Source organism: Mesoplodon densirostris, chromosome 14 (assembly GCF_025265405.1).
Source record: "Mesoplodon densirostris isolate mMesDen1 chromosome 14, mMesDen1 primary haplotype, whole genome shotgun sequence".
Lineage (NCBI taxonomy): Eukaryota > Metazoa > Chordata > Mammalia > Artiodactyla > Ziphiidae > Mesoplodon > Mesoplodon densirostris.
In genome coordinates, this window is record NC_082674.1 from 74,186,358 (window position 1) to 74,199,541 (window position 13,184).

At 42.0% G+C, this 13,184-nt stretch overlaps 1 protein-coding gene across 1 annotated transcript; it reads left to right on the forward strand.

The window, feature by feature from the left end:
- Nucleotides 1-49: 49 nt before the first annotated feature.
- LOC132502211 (cytochrome c oxidase assembly factor 5) lies at nt 50-10,266 on the forward strand. The gene is made up of 3 exons (XM_060118060.1): nt 50-241; nt 6,356-6,439; nt 8,603-10,266. The coding sequence occupies exons 1-3, from the start codon at nt 143-145 to the stop codon at nt 8,642-8,644; spliced, it is 225 nt and encodes a 74-aa protein (XP_059974043.1). The 5' UTR covers nt 50-142; the 3' UTR covers nt 8,645-10,266.
- The last annotated feature ends 2,918 nt before the right edge of the window (nt 10,267-13,184 follow it).

The following is a 13,184-nucleotide window of genomic DNA, read 5'->3' on the forward strand; positions in this document are numbered from 1 at the left end:
GACCCATGGTCCGCCGCGCGCCCGCCGGAAGTAGTGGCTGCGGCTTCCGGTTCCGCCCGCAGCGGCGTCGCTAGCGTCCAGTCAAGTCGAGGCCGTCGCGGACTGGAGCTGGTCTGGGTAGCAGCTGGCGGAAGGCGCAGTCATGCCCCGCTATTACGAGGACAAGCCGGAGGGCGGCGCGTGCGCGGGCTTGAAGGAGGACCTCGGTGCGTGCCTGCTGCAGTCGGACTGCGTGCTCCAGGTAGCGCGGCCGGGCGCTCGGGTGACCGACGCCCGAAGCGGGGAGGCGGGGCCGGCGGAGGGCTCTCGGCCGGCCGCGGTGATGGTCAAGAGAGGTGCCTCGGAGTTCGCCGTCCTGGGTGTCGAACGCAGCTCCAACTTAATGAATTTGGGCGCATCCACTGTCAGAGCCTCACTTCCCAGGTGGTGTGAAATTGGAGAGAACGGTGCCGCCCCGTTGGGTTTTTGTAAAGGTTAAACCATTTCGGGTCGAGAAACACGGAATGCTGCCTCTCTGCTAGGTTCTGGAGGCATAAAGGAGAATACGAAAGGTTTCTTGAGCCCTAGAAAATGAGAATCAGTAAATTAGCAGGTAATTACATGAACCTGGCACACTGTATTGCCTAGCAAATTCTCCTTTCTGTGTTCAGTGGTGGCTGAATAGATTCTCCGCCTACCCTGTGTTGGTTTGAACGTGCTGCTGAGTTGAGTTCTGTGCATTCCTGCGTTAAGTTGTAAATGAGGCAGCTCTTTATTTTCACCACTTTGTCTCTTGCTCCCCCTACCGTGGATCTTGTGGTTTTACGTGCTGTGATGGGAGCTATTGCTCTCCTGTTTTTCCCTCACTACAGCCCCAGGTCTTCTCAGGAGCCAGTGTGAATGCAGAGAGGTTCAAAGTCGACTGGGGAATCTGGGTTCTGGCCTTAAACCCAACCAAAGCACAAGTACCTTTTACGATCACCAAGGCCTGATGAGAGGGCAATCCGTTGGGTGCAATCATTCGGAGATGTAATTTCAGAAAGTTGCCCTTATTTCAAAGAAAAGACAACTACCCGAGAATGGACATCAACCATGAGGCTATACTGGTGTTTCTGCTGATTCATGTTTTACATTTGGTTCACTGTTTTTGGCAAGGGCTGTGTAAGCATTCAGTAAATACTTGTTTTATGAGTAGAGAGGAGCAAAATGCCTCGGGCACCCAGTGGAGAGCAACTTGTTTTGCTTGAGAATTTGGAAACTTCTCACAGGAGGAGGTAACATTTGCTCTGAGTCTTAAAGGTTGAGTAGTAGTTTGTCAAGTAAAGGAGTGGAGGCTGTGGTGTTTGTGGAGAGAATCTGAAAGAACAGCACGTGCAGAATCACGGAGATGAGGCAGGCCCACGAGAAGCTGGTGCCCTGGTGGGCTGGAGGAAGGGGAATGTGCCAGAACGCTTGAGAGGACAGTTGCCATGGGTGACGGCCCTTGCGTGTCCCAGTGAGCAGCTCCGGCACAGAGTAGGACTGAGGAAAGAAACTCTGGAAGTGGAAGAGAATACTGGTGGCAGGGAGAACACCAAATTGGATTTTTGCAGTGATTGTTTTTTTTTTTTTTTTTTTTTTTTTTTTTTTTTGCGGTACGCGGGCCTCTCACCGCTGCGGCCTCCCCCGTTGCGGAGCGCAGGCTCAGCGGCCATGGCTCGCGGGCCCAGCCGCTCCGCGGCATGCGGGATCCTCCCAGACCGGGGCACGAACCCGCGTCCCCTGCATCGGCAGGCGGACTCTCAACCACTGCACCACCAGGGAAGCCCTGCAGTGATTGATTGATTTAGCAAACATTTGAGTGCCAAGTCTGATTGAGGGGACATACAGATGAATGGGACACATTGTAGAAATTGGATCTCTGGGAAGCTCGGAAGGTGTAGGCAGAGGTAATGACCCGGACACATTGCAGGGATGTTGCTTTCCTCCACTGAGTATGTGGCCTTTTTGTTGCTGAATTTGATCAACTAGGAAAACGTGGTGTTTTCCTATAAAGAGTCTCTTAAATGGAAGTGCATTGACAGTTTGTGTTAAATTCATCCTGAATGGTCACTTCAACTGGACTATAAAATGGCAATACTGAGGCAAAACATTGAGTTATGCAGATCCAGGCGGATGTCCTACCTTCTCGGATGGTGTCACTGGCAGCTCCAGCCCACCCCTCCCCCCTAGGAACTCAAGACCAAGGGGAGTTGTGCTGAGGTATATGCCTGCTGTGTATGGCCACCTCATTTATGATAAGGTTTTTGATTCCTCAGCTCCTTGAATAAAGAAATTAATCTCATCTTTTGGCAGATGTTGCTATAGTCTCTCCTTGCCAATCTTTAACCCACCTGCAAAGCTGCTAGACTTTACTTTAGGGAGGAATTAAACACTTAGTTCTGGGGCTGCACTGAGAGATAGCCAAGGAACTGTAGGGGCTCAGAGAAACTCAGGGTAATGGTGAAAAGGATGTAAATTCCGGTGGGGCTGGAGAAGAGAAACAAGGAAAAAGCAGATTCAAAAGGCATTTCTTGGATAAACTTCTTAGGATTCTGACTCCTGGGAGTTGAAACTGTGCCCAAGGAGCTCAATTACAAGTTATCTCCCTTGCGTCTCTTAACAGCTTCCAGACCTGCTGACTTTTCATCAGAATCACCTGGAGATGGAGGTGGAGAGCTTAAAAGTACAGATTCCACTGCTCTCCCCATCTCCCTTATAAATTAAAAGTGTCTCAGGTTGATTCTTGGACACAGCCATGTTTGGGAATCACCAGTCTTGACCTCAGAAGGCAAATAAGCTTGGGAGTGTATTAGTTGGGTGATAGGTTCAGACAAATATTACAGAGACCCAGAATAACAGTGGCTTAAAAGAGAGAATTCTCTATCTTGTTTGCCTGTAAGTAGGGTCTAGTCTGACCCTCTCTGTCTTCCATGGACCTAAACACTGTTGATCGGTGGTGTCAGGTGCCGTGATGGGAGTTAGTTAGGATGTTACTCTCTCACTCATGGTCCAAGACTGCCTTGCTTCCACATCATCAGGCCTAGTAACATGGGGGAGGAAAGTGGGGCAAGCCACTTTCCATTACAGACCAACCCAGAAGTTTTACATTTCGGTTCCCTGCATATTCCATTGGCTAGAACTTAGTCACATGACCATACCCAGCTGCAAGGTGGCTGGGAAATCTAGCTCAGCCATATGCCCCACTCAAAAGGAAGAGTGAATATTAAGGGGCAATTAGCAATCTGCCGTCAGGGGTGGAGGTGGAGGAAGATGAAGTAATATTTCTCTCTTAAGTGTAGTATCTAGATGGATCTTCCCGGTAGGCAGTTGGCAGTATGGGTTGAAAGCTTGTGAAAAAAATGGCATCTCAGATACGGTTTGGGGAAGCATCAGTTTATAAATTACAGTCTTTTGTATAGTTATAGTCTTTTATCTCTGCGTTGTTCATGTGGGCAACCTCATTACAGAGTTTGAGGGAGGAACATAATAGTGCAGAGAAGCTTGCTACTCTGTTCTGGTTCACTTTTGAGATTCACTGATGTAGATGACAATTCAAATCTAGGGCCCAACAGACATAAAGACTGGAATGTGGCCAAGATTCCTGGGGATCAAGAATGCCGTAGGGGCCTCCCTGGTGGCGCAGTGGTTGAGAGTCCGCCTGATGATGCAGGGGATATGGGTTCGTGCCCCGGTCTGGGAGGATCCCATATGCCGCGGAGCAGCTGGGCCCGTGAGCCATGGCCGCTGGGCCTGTGCATCCGGAGCCTGTGCTCCGCAACGGGAGAGGCCACAACAGTGAGAGGCCCGCATACCACAAAAAGAAAAAAAAAAAAAAAAAAAAAAGAATGCCGTAGATGTGGTACCCGGTGGCTTTTTTCACCCTAAAAACTAGAAGTGTGACTGGCACTTGTAAAATAAAGGTTTTGGAGAGTGATTGCAGTGGTGGAGTCAGGGTATCAAAATCTGCTTGAGGGGAAATCCTTGATGATGAAGAGCAGGTGAAATTTAAGTTACACCAGAGCTTTCGACTTAAGTAGTACTCTAGCCGACCTCATTAACATCTTTCTGAAATGTTGAGAACCAGCACTAAAGCCGTTCAGATTTTAGGGCATCTAATTGGGGCTGTTTGAGCTTTTAAAGTTAACATGGAACAGGGTCATTTTTACTCTCAGACAAAATTGCTTGATTCATTTTGCATTGGAATTCACTTAGAGTTGGAAGATTTCACGATCTTCCTTTATATCGTGAAGCACTGCATAAAGCTAAAGTTTATGAGCAGTATGTTTTATTTATTTATTATTTCTTTAACAGTAATAAAATGTAAGGTTTTGCTTTTTTTCCCTCGTGAATTGCACGTTAGTTTAATGTCATTAAACCTCAGGTGATTCAGAAAATTCAAGTTCAGTCTCCTTTTTCCAGATGTTGTTTTATGCATTTACAGTCCTGGGAAACGGGAACCCCCTCAGCACCTTTCCCCGCCTCCTCCCCCCTCCCCCCCACCTCCCCCACTTTGTGACTTGCTCACACTGCCAGTGAACATCAGCATGTGTATACCTTCTCCTACCTGCTGTTTGAAGCTCTGTGTAGACAGGAATATCTTGTATTTACTTTTTAACCTCCTGCTAAACTGATGTAGGGCAGTTCTGAATTTTTTTTTTAAATAAATTAGTCCTTGTGAGTGTTTAGTTACTAGACAAATTAGTAGGGTAGGGGGTTCAAAAAGAAATTTTGCAGTAGTTAAATTTTAATCTTGCTTCTTTGAGTTGTGAAATGCACTTTCTGTAGATGCTTCTTTGTGTCCAATATATTTAAGTGCCTTTGTGTTAAGTTCAATTTATGACAGTAAATTTGTTCAAAATATTTTAAGATAATGAAGATATAATGAAGTCATTTCTATCCCATGTTTACCTACTGAAATACTACTAAATTTTAGCTCTTAATCTGGTTTTGCAGTTACTTTGTCAAGTGTGATTTTTAAAGTCTTATTTGTTAAGAGTCAGAAATAAGCACTTCCCCTGTGAATGTGTTCTTGTAGCACTGTCCTGTCTTGATGGCAGAAAGGGAATGGTTTAATCCATTTTTCTTAAGCTCTTATGAGCTTTCACTGCTTAAAGACCAGTTAATTTCACACTGGGCCCAGGCAGATCTTCCCTTCCAAGTATATATAAATTCTGTTAAAATCTCACTCTCCTCTTCCAATTCTTCCTCAGTGAGCTTCTCAGAATAGAGAGCTTGACTGTGGCAGTAGGGGGTGGGAAAACGCAGAGATGTGTTGGAGGTAAACTTGCTTGCATTAAAATGATACTGTAATTGGAGACTTTAAAGCCACTTGATACTACCTCCCAGAACAAACCCTCCCATTCACCACTACAGCAGTCCTGATCTCTCACGTGCACGCCCTCTCTCCCGCCCTCTCTCTCCCTCTCCCCACTTCCTCCCTCTCCCTCCCTCCCTCCTCTCTCTCCCGTTCCTCCCCTCTCTCTCTCCTTCCCCCCTCTCTCCTTCTCCCTCCCTCCCTCCCCCACTTCCTCCCCCTCTTTCTCTTCCCCCTTCCTCCCTCCCTCTCTCCCGCCTTCCCTTTTTCTCTCTCTCCCTCCCTATCCCTCCTTCCCTCTCTCTCTCCCCCCTCCCTCCCTCCCTCCCTCCCTCTCTCCCCCCCTCCCTCCCTCCCTCTCCCCCTTCCTCTCTCTCCCTCTCTCTCTCTCCCCCCTTTCCTCCCCCTCTCTCCTCCCTCCTTTCCTCCCCCTCTCTCCCTCCCTCCTGCCTTCCTCCCTCTCTCTCTTCCCCCTTCCTCCCCCTCTCTCTCCCCCCTTTCTCTCCCTCCCCCTTCCTCCCTCTCTCTCCCCCTTCCTCTTTCCATCTCTCCCTCCCTCTGCCCCTTCCTCCCTCCCTCCCACCGCCTCCCCCCTCCCTCCCTCTCCCCCCTCCCTCTCCCCCCCCTTCCTCCCTCTCACTCTCTCTCTGTCACACACACTACTTTCTTCTCTGTCTTTAGGACCCTGGAGAAACCCCGTTACTACTTACACCTTTACTCTTTCCCTTTCTTACACATAAGGAGCTGAAGATAGCAGTTTCTAGATTTTTATATAAACATTTTAAAGAAAAGTATCCCATGGAAACCAGTGTTTTCAAAAATTCAAGGGCACCCTTAAAGTGCCCCAAAATTATTTTACACATTTTTTCATTCTATCCTTTTCTTCTTAAGTACCAACAGTCAAAATGAATTATGAATTATTTCTTAATTAGTTTTCTGCTTTTCCTTAACTTTTTAAAAAAGAGCTATTTCCAGAAGGACAGTTATTTTGTACTTTGTGAGAAAATTTCTCAGGTATTTATATTGTTTTATGTGTCATAGGAAGGAAAATCCCCTCGGCAGTGTCTGAAGGAAGGAAACTGCAAAGCTTTGAAATACTCATTTTTTGAGTGTAAAAGATCAGTGGTAAGTAGCTAAAGATTTTTAAAACCTTATGCTAAAAATTAGCTCTGTGGAGTTAAATATGTGAGTGACTTAGTAATTATAAATAGGTTGCAGTGATATCACTTGGAAAAAAGGATGTATCTTTTCTTACCCAGTGAGTTAATGTGAAATAGCATTCATTGCAGACCCGCAGCTGATTGTTCTGTTATTGCTGTTATGCTAACCACAGCAGCTAAACTTCATGAATTTTTGAAAGAGAGAGAGTTCAGTCTTGGCAAGTGTAGATGGGGCACAGTTGATGTTGGTCACTGTATTTGGGTCATTTGGCAACTACACACAGACCCATAATGTGGGGTCTACGGTGTGTGCACTGTGCCTTACATGTTGGTGTGATTAGGAGAAGATGTTGGTGTCTGTGTTTGAATTTGTAGAGTGAGGGATTGTGGAAAGACAGCCTAAGAGGACATTACAAATCTCATGGTTTCTACTCTAGTGTTCTTTGATTCCAAAGATCTACAAAGATCTTTGGAATAGAAACCAGGAGCCTTCTCTTTGTGAAAAGAAAATACGAAATCAGAAAAATGGACATCCCTCTAAAGACAGCAGTAACTTGGACTTGAACCTGCTTTTGTTTGTTGAGGAACAGCACTCAGATCCCTTCCCTTTTGTTGATAAGAGAAGCAGAGAGTACAGGATATTATGATCAGGGAGGCCAGACAAGAACTTGAGCATGTTTGCTAACTAACCGGATCCAGGGAGGTGTAAAGTTAGATTAAATTTAGCCATGCTCACTTTCTTTTCTCAAGTGACACAGTTCTTTGCCATATTTTCCTGTCATTTAATGTAAGAAAAGAGGATTTTCTTGCCTTCTCTCACATAGTTTTGTTACCCATGTAAGATGCAAGCCTTTAGATCTTCCAAGAATGTCAGATCATGTTTAAATAATTGAGAAGTTATAAAGAACAGTTACTGTAAGACATGATGAGTTGTCCTTTTTAATCGTAATGATTGAATTTGTAATAAAATCCCTGTAATTCCTGGCCTGAACGTCAGGTCTTTGCTCTCCAAAGAACTTTAAGAAATCAGAACATGTAAAAATTTTCCACAATTTATCTACCTTCTGCAGAAATTTGAATAAAAAGTAAATGTGCTTTTGACCATTTCAAATATCAGTACAAGGCAGAGCTTCACTCATACTTTTGGACTCCAGAAAGAGCAGTATAGGGAACTTCTTAGCAGACTTAGAGATTCTTGCAGCCTTTCTTTAAGACTGTGACTCACTGTTGGTCCTCCAGCATAGTGGAGTTGCCTCACACTTAACTAATGCAACTTATGCACTCTTGGCAAAACCCTGAAACAAAACAATTAAAATTGTGCTGGTAATTTTGCTTAATATTTCAAACCGTGAGTGTATGACCCAGAGTGAAGGTGAGATGGTGAGTTTGAATCGGCTGTTCCCTCTTAATATAAGCCTCTCATCATCCTGATCATGATTCCTATGTGTGAAGATTATTTATTTTTTGAAAATGTGGCTCTTAGCTACTTTATCTAGTGCTCAGATGAAGAAATAGCAGTCTGTCCCACACTGGCTGTGTCGTCCTCATTAATAGGGTTTAGCTCTAAAATAATTCCTTCCGATGGAATTTCTAGGGAGTGGTATTGACTGTCTATGCAATTTTGCCTTCTCTACTGACTAGGACCCTCCACACTACCACACCACCCTTAAGAAGTGGCTGCACTGTGAAGCTTAAGTCAAAGAACATAGAATTGACCTATGAGTAGTAATTTAAGGAGTTTTAATACTAAAGTGGTTGTTATATAACATTGTTCAAGGCTCTCTCCTCTTTTCAGTTAGTATTTAAAGATTTAAAAAACACTTGAATATTAACCCAAACAAAACCTAATTAGAAAGTCAAGTTTGTTTGAAGAACAACATACATTGAGTGTACTTCAGAGAAAAAGATAAATGAAATTTGGACTCAAGAAGAAAATCCTTATTGTGACCTTAAATGGAACTTTCATTTTAATGCCATCTTTCCCCCCGCCCCCCCTTGAGAGCTGTGACAACTGCCTTTTTGAGTGTGCTGGAAACTGGTTTACTTCTCTCATATAGTGACACCCGTTACCAAATCTGTGTTTAATAATGGTGTCGAGAATATTATTTAATTGTATATTTATTTTCAGTTGGATGCCAGATCAAGATTTAGGGGAAGAAAAGGATATTGATACTACTATGTTGAAACCAAGATGAAAACAACAAAGGATTTTCTCTGTCATTAAAACAGAGAAACCAAAATAAGAAACATACTTTTTGTTACATCTTTTCAGTTGGAGCAGTTTCTTCCTCCGTGGAACACTGAAGAAAATGGATGAGTATGTATAAAGTAAATGCTTCTCTTGCTCTAAGTTATTTTTAGAAGAAAAATTTAATTGAATAGTTATGAGCTAAGAACATACTAGATGTGTTTTAAGAGTTGTTCTGAAGCACAGAGAATGGAGAGATTGTTATTTTCAAACTTGACTCCTCAACCAAATGACATAGTTTGTACATCCTTCATGAATATTGTGAAGGCCACTAACGGGACTGTTAAAATCAACATGGTGCCTGGTGAGAACATGTCTATCTTGAAAGTTTAGGATAAAACTTTCTTTTATTCAGTCTGTACTATTTAGTTCTAAAATAAATTGTGTTTGATTCCTTGGAGAAGAAATGCTTCCCTTGCACTGAATCACTGAAGTAACAACCTCAAAATATTAATATCACTCATTAGGCATAGCTGGATCCAAAGCCTGGGATTATGCTGCCAGGGCTCCTTGCCTCCATCTCTTGACTGTTTTTCTCTGTTTCCTGACCTCGTTTTTAGGCTGGCCCTCTCTACATAATGGGAAAGAGGCCAGTGTCCATCAAAAGCACACATCCCTAAGGTCTGTGACCCAAAAAGAAGAGAGATAACCTCCTTTTCTAGGGTCCACTAATCAGACCCTACAAAAGGACTCTTGTCTTCTGTGGAATATCTGCCCCTGAATTAGACCTGTAGTCCTTGTGGAAAAAAGGATGGGACCCCATGATCTTGGCCAGACCTGGGTCTTATGCACTGTATTTGGTAACTCATGTCAGAATCACATTGAATGAATGATGGGCTTTATCCTAAAAGGAAAGAAGGATTCAGAGCCAGTAGGTATTGACTGTAGAAGGCAAGACTGAAAACCATGAAATGCTTGTAAAAGTTTAGAATCATGTAATTTTATTCTGATCACATAATACAGTAGAGCCAGATATGAATCCAAGTTTCCAGCTTTTTTTTTCAGTATTGAAGAATAAGGGAAGGAGCCATAGCTTCTTCGTAGACCTGCAGTTTACTGGAGTTAAAGCAATCAAGGTATTGTGTAGCTCATTTGCTCTCTTAAAGGTTCACCTGAAGTTGTGAGAATTCCACATCAGCACTGATCCTTGTTGCAGAAATTCACTGAGGTCTGTTGTATATACTATTCACTGGGAAAGGGAAAAGGGTAGATTTTTTCAATACCTCTTGTATACCTGTTTAAGTGCTACAACTTTTATTAAAAGTTAAGTTTGATAAGAAACTCAAATTATTTTATAGAACCCTATCTTTTTCTTAGTCACAGCTTTATTGAGAGCTTCATTGGAAGAAATTCAAATACCATAAAATTCACCCTTAAAGTATACAATTTCAGTGCTTTTTGTTTGTTTGTTTTTTAATAGTCACAGTCATGAAGCCCAGTCATGAAGCCATCACCACTGTCTAATTCCAGGGCATTTACGTCACCCCAAAGAGAAGCCCCATCTCCATTAGCAGTTACTCCCTCCTCCCCTGCCCCCAGCTCTTGGCAACAACTCACACATTTTCTGTGTCTATAGATTTGCTTATTCTGGACATTTCATAAACATAGAAATATGTAATATGTGGCCTTTTGTGACTGGCTTCTTTCACCATGTTTTCAAGTTTCATCTCTATGTAGCGTCTATCTGTACTTCATTGCTTTTTATTGCTGAATAATATACCATAGTATAGATAATACCACATATTTTTTATCCATTCATCAGCTGAGGAAATTTTGGGTTATTTGCACTTTGGGGCTATTATGACTAATGACATGAACATTTATTAATGAGTTTTATCTGGACATGTTTCATTTCTTTGGGTTATATACCTAAGAGCGGTATCGCTGTGTCGTATGATAACTCCAACTTTAACTGATAAACTGCCAAACTTTTCCACAGTGGCTACATCATTTTACATTCCCACCAGTAATGTATGAGGATTTTAATTTCTCCATATCACCAATAGTTGTTATTTTTCACCTTTTGGGTTTTTTTATTATAACTTCTTAAAATTTTTATTTTATTTTATTTTATTTTTTAAAATTTTTATTGGAGTATAGTTGATTTACAATGTTGTGTTAGTTTCAGGTGTACAGCAAAGTGAATCAGTTATACATATACATATATTCACTCTTTTTTAGATTCTTTTCCCATATATGCCATTACAGAGTATTGAGTAGAGTTTCCTGTGCTATACAGTAGGTCCTTCTTAGTTATCTATTTTATATATAGTAGTGTGTATATGTCTATCCCTATCTCCCAATTTATCCCCGCTCCCCCCTTACCCCCTGGTAACCATAAGCTTGTTTTCTACATCTGTAACTTTATATCTGTTTTGTAGGTAAGTTCATTTGTACCCTTTTCTTAGATTCCACATATAAGGCATATCATACGATATTTGTCTTTCTCTGTCCAACCTACTTCACTCGGTATGACAGTCTCTAGGATCATCCATCTTGCTGCAGATGGCATTATTTCGTTCCTTTTTATGGCTGAGTAATATTCCATTGTATATATGTACCACACCTTCTTTATCCATTCCTCTGTTGATGGACATTTAGGTTGCTTCCATGTCCTGGCTATTGTAAATAGTGCTGTAACGAATATTGGGGTGCTTGTATCTTTTTGTTTGTTTATTTATTTATGGCTGTGTTGCATCTTCGTTGCCGTGCACAGGCTTTCTCTAATTGTGGTGAGCACGGGCTACTTTTCGTTGTGGTGCGTGGGCTTCTCACTGCAGTGGCTTCTCTTGTTGCAGAGCAGGGCTCTAGGCATGCAGGCTTCAGTAGTTGTGGATCTAGAGTGCAGACTCAGTAGCTATGGTGCACGGGCTTAGTTGTTCCGCATCATGTGGGATCTTCCCAGACCATGGCTCAAACCCATGTCCCCTGCATTGGCAGGTGGATTCTTAACCATTGGGAAGTCCCCATGTATCTTTTTGAATTATGGTTTTCTCCAGATATATGCCCAGGAGTGGGATTGCTGGATCATATAGTAGCTCTATTTTTAATTTTTTAAGGAGCCTCCATACTGTTCTCCATAGTGGCTGTACCAATTTACCTTCCCACCAACAGTGTAGGGGGGTTCCCTTTTCTCCATAGCCTCTCTGGCATTTATCGTTTGTAGATTTTTTGATGATGGCCATTTTGACTGGTGTCAGGTGATACCTCATTGTAGTTTTGATTTGCATTTCTCTAATAATTAGTGATGTTGAGCATCTTTTCGTGTGCTTTTTAGCCATCTGTATGTCTTCTTTGGAGAAATGTCTGTTTAGATCTTCTGCCTATTTTTTGATTGAGTTGTTTTTTTGTTATTGAGCTGCATGAGCTGTTTGTATATTTTGGACATTAATCCCTTGTCAGTTGCTTCATTTGCAAATATTTTCTCCCATTTTGAAGACTGTCTTTTTGTTTTGTTTATGGTTTCCTTCGCTGTGCAAAAGCTTTTACGTTTCATTAGGTCCCATTTGTTTGTTTTTTATTTTCATTACTCGAGGAGGTGGATCAAGAAAGATCTTGCTGTGATTTACGTCAAAGAGTGTTCTGCCTATGTTTTCCTCTAAGAGTTTTACAAGGTCTTTAATCCATTTTGAGTTTATTTTTGTGTATGGTGTTAGGGAGTGTTTTAATTTCATTCATTTACATGTAGCTGTCCAGTTTTCCCAGCACCACTTATTGAAGAGACTGTTTTTTCTCTATTATGTATTCTTGCCTCCTTTGTCATAGATTAGGTAACCACAGGTGTGTGGGTTTATCTCTGGGCTTTCTGTCCTGTTCTATTGATCAGTATTTCTGTTTTTGTGCCAGTACCATACTGTTTTGATGACTGTAGCTTTGTAGTATACTCTGAAGTCAGGGAGCCTGATTGCTCCAGCTCAGTTTTTCTTTCTCAAGATTGCTTTGGCTACTTGGGGTCTTTTGTGTTTCCATACAAATTGTAAAATTTCTTGTTCTAATTCGGTGAAAAATGCCTTTGGTAATTTGACAGGGATTGCATTGAATCTGTGGATTGCTTTGGGTAGTATAGTCATTTTCACAATATTCATGCTTCCAATCTAAGAACATGGTATATCTCTCCATCTGTTTGTGTCATCTTTGATTTCTTTCATCAGTGTCTTATAGTTTTCTGAGTACAGATCTTTTGCCTCCTTAGGTAGGTTTAGCCCTAGGTTATTTTATTCTTTTTGATGAGATGGTAAATGGGATTGCTTGATTTCTCTTTCTGATATTTTGTTAATATATAGGAATGCAAGAGATTTCTGTGTATTAATTTTGTATCCTGCAGCTTTACCAAATTTACTGATGAGCTTTAGTAGTTTTCTGGTAGCATCTTTAGGATTTTCTACATATAGTATCATATCATCTGCAAATAGTGACAGTTTTACTTCTTCTTTTCCAATTTGGATTCCTTTTTCTTCTCTGA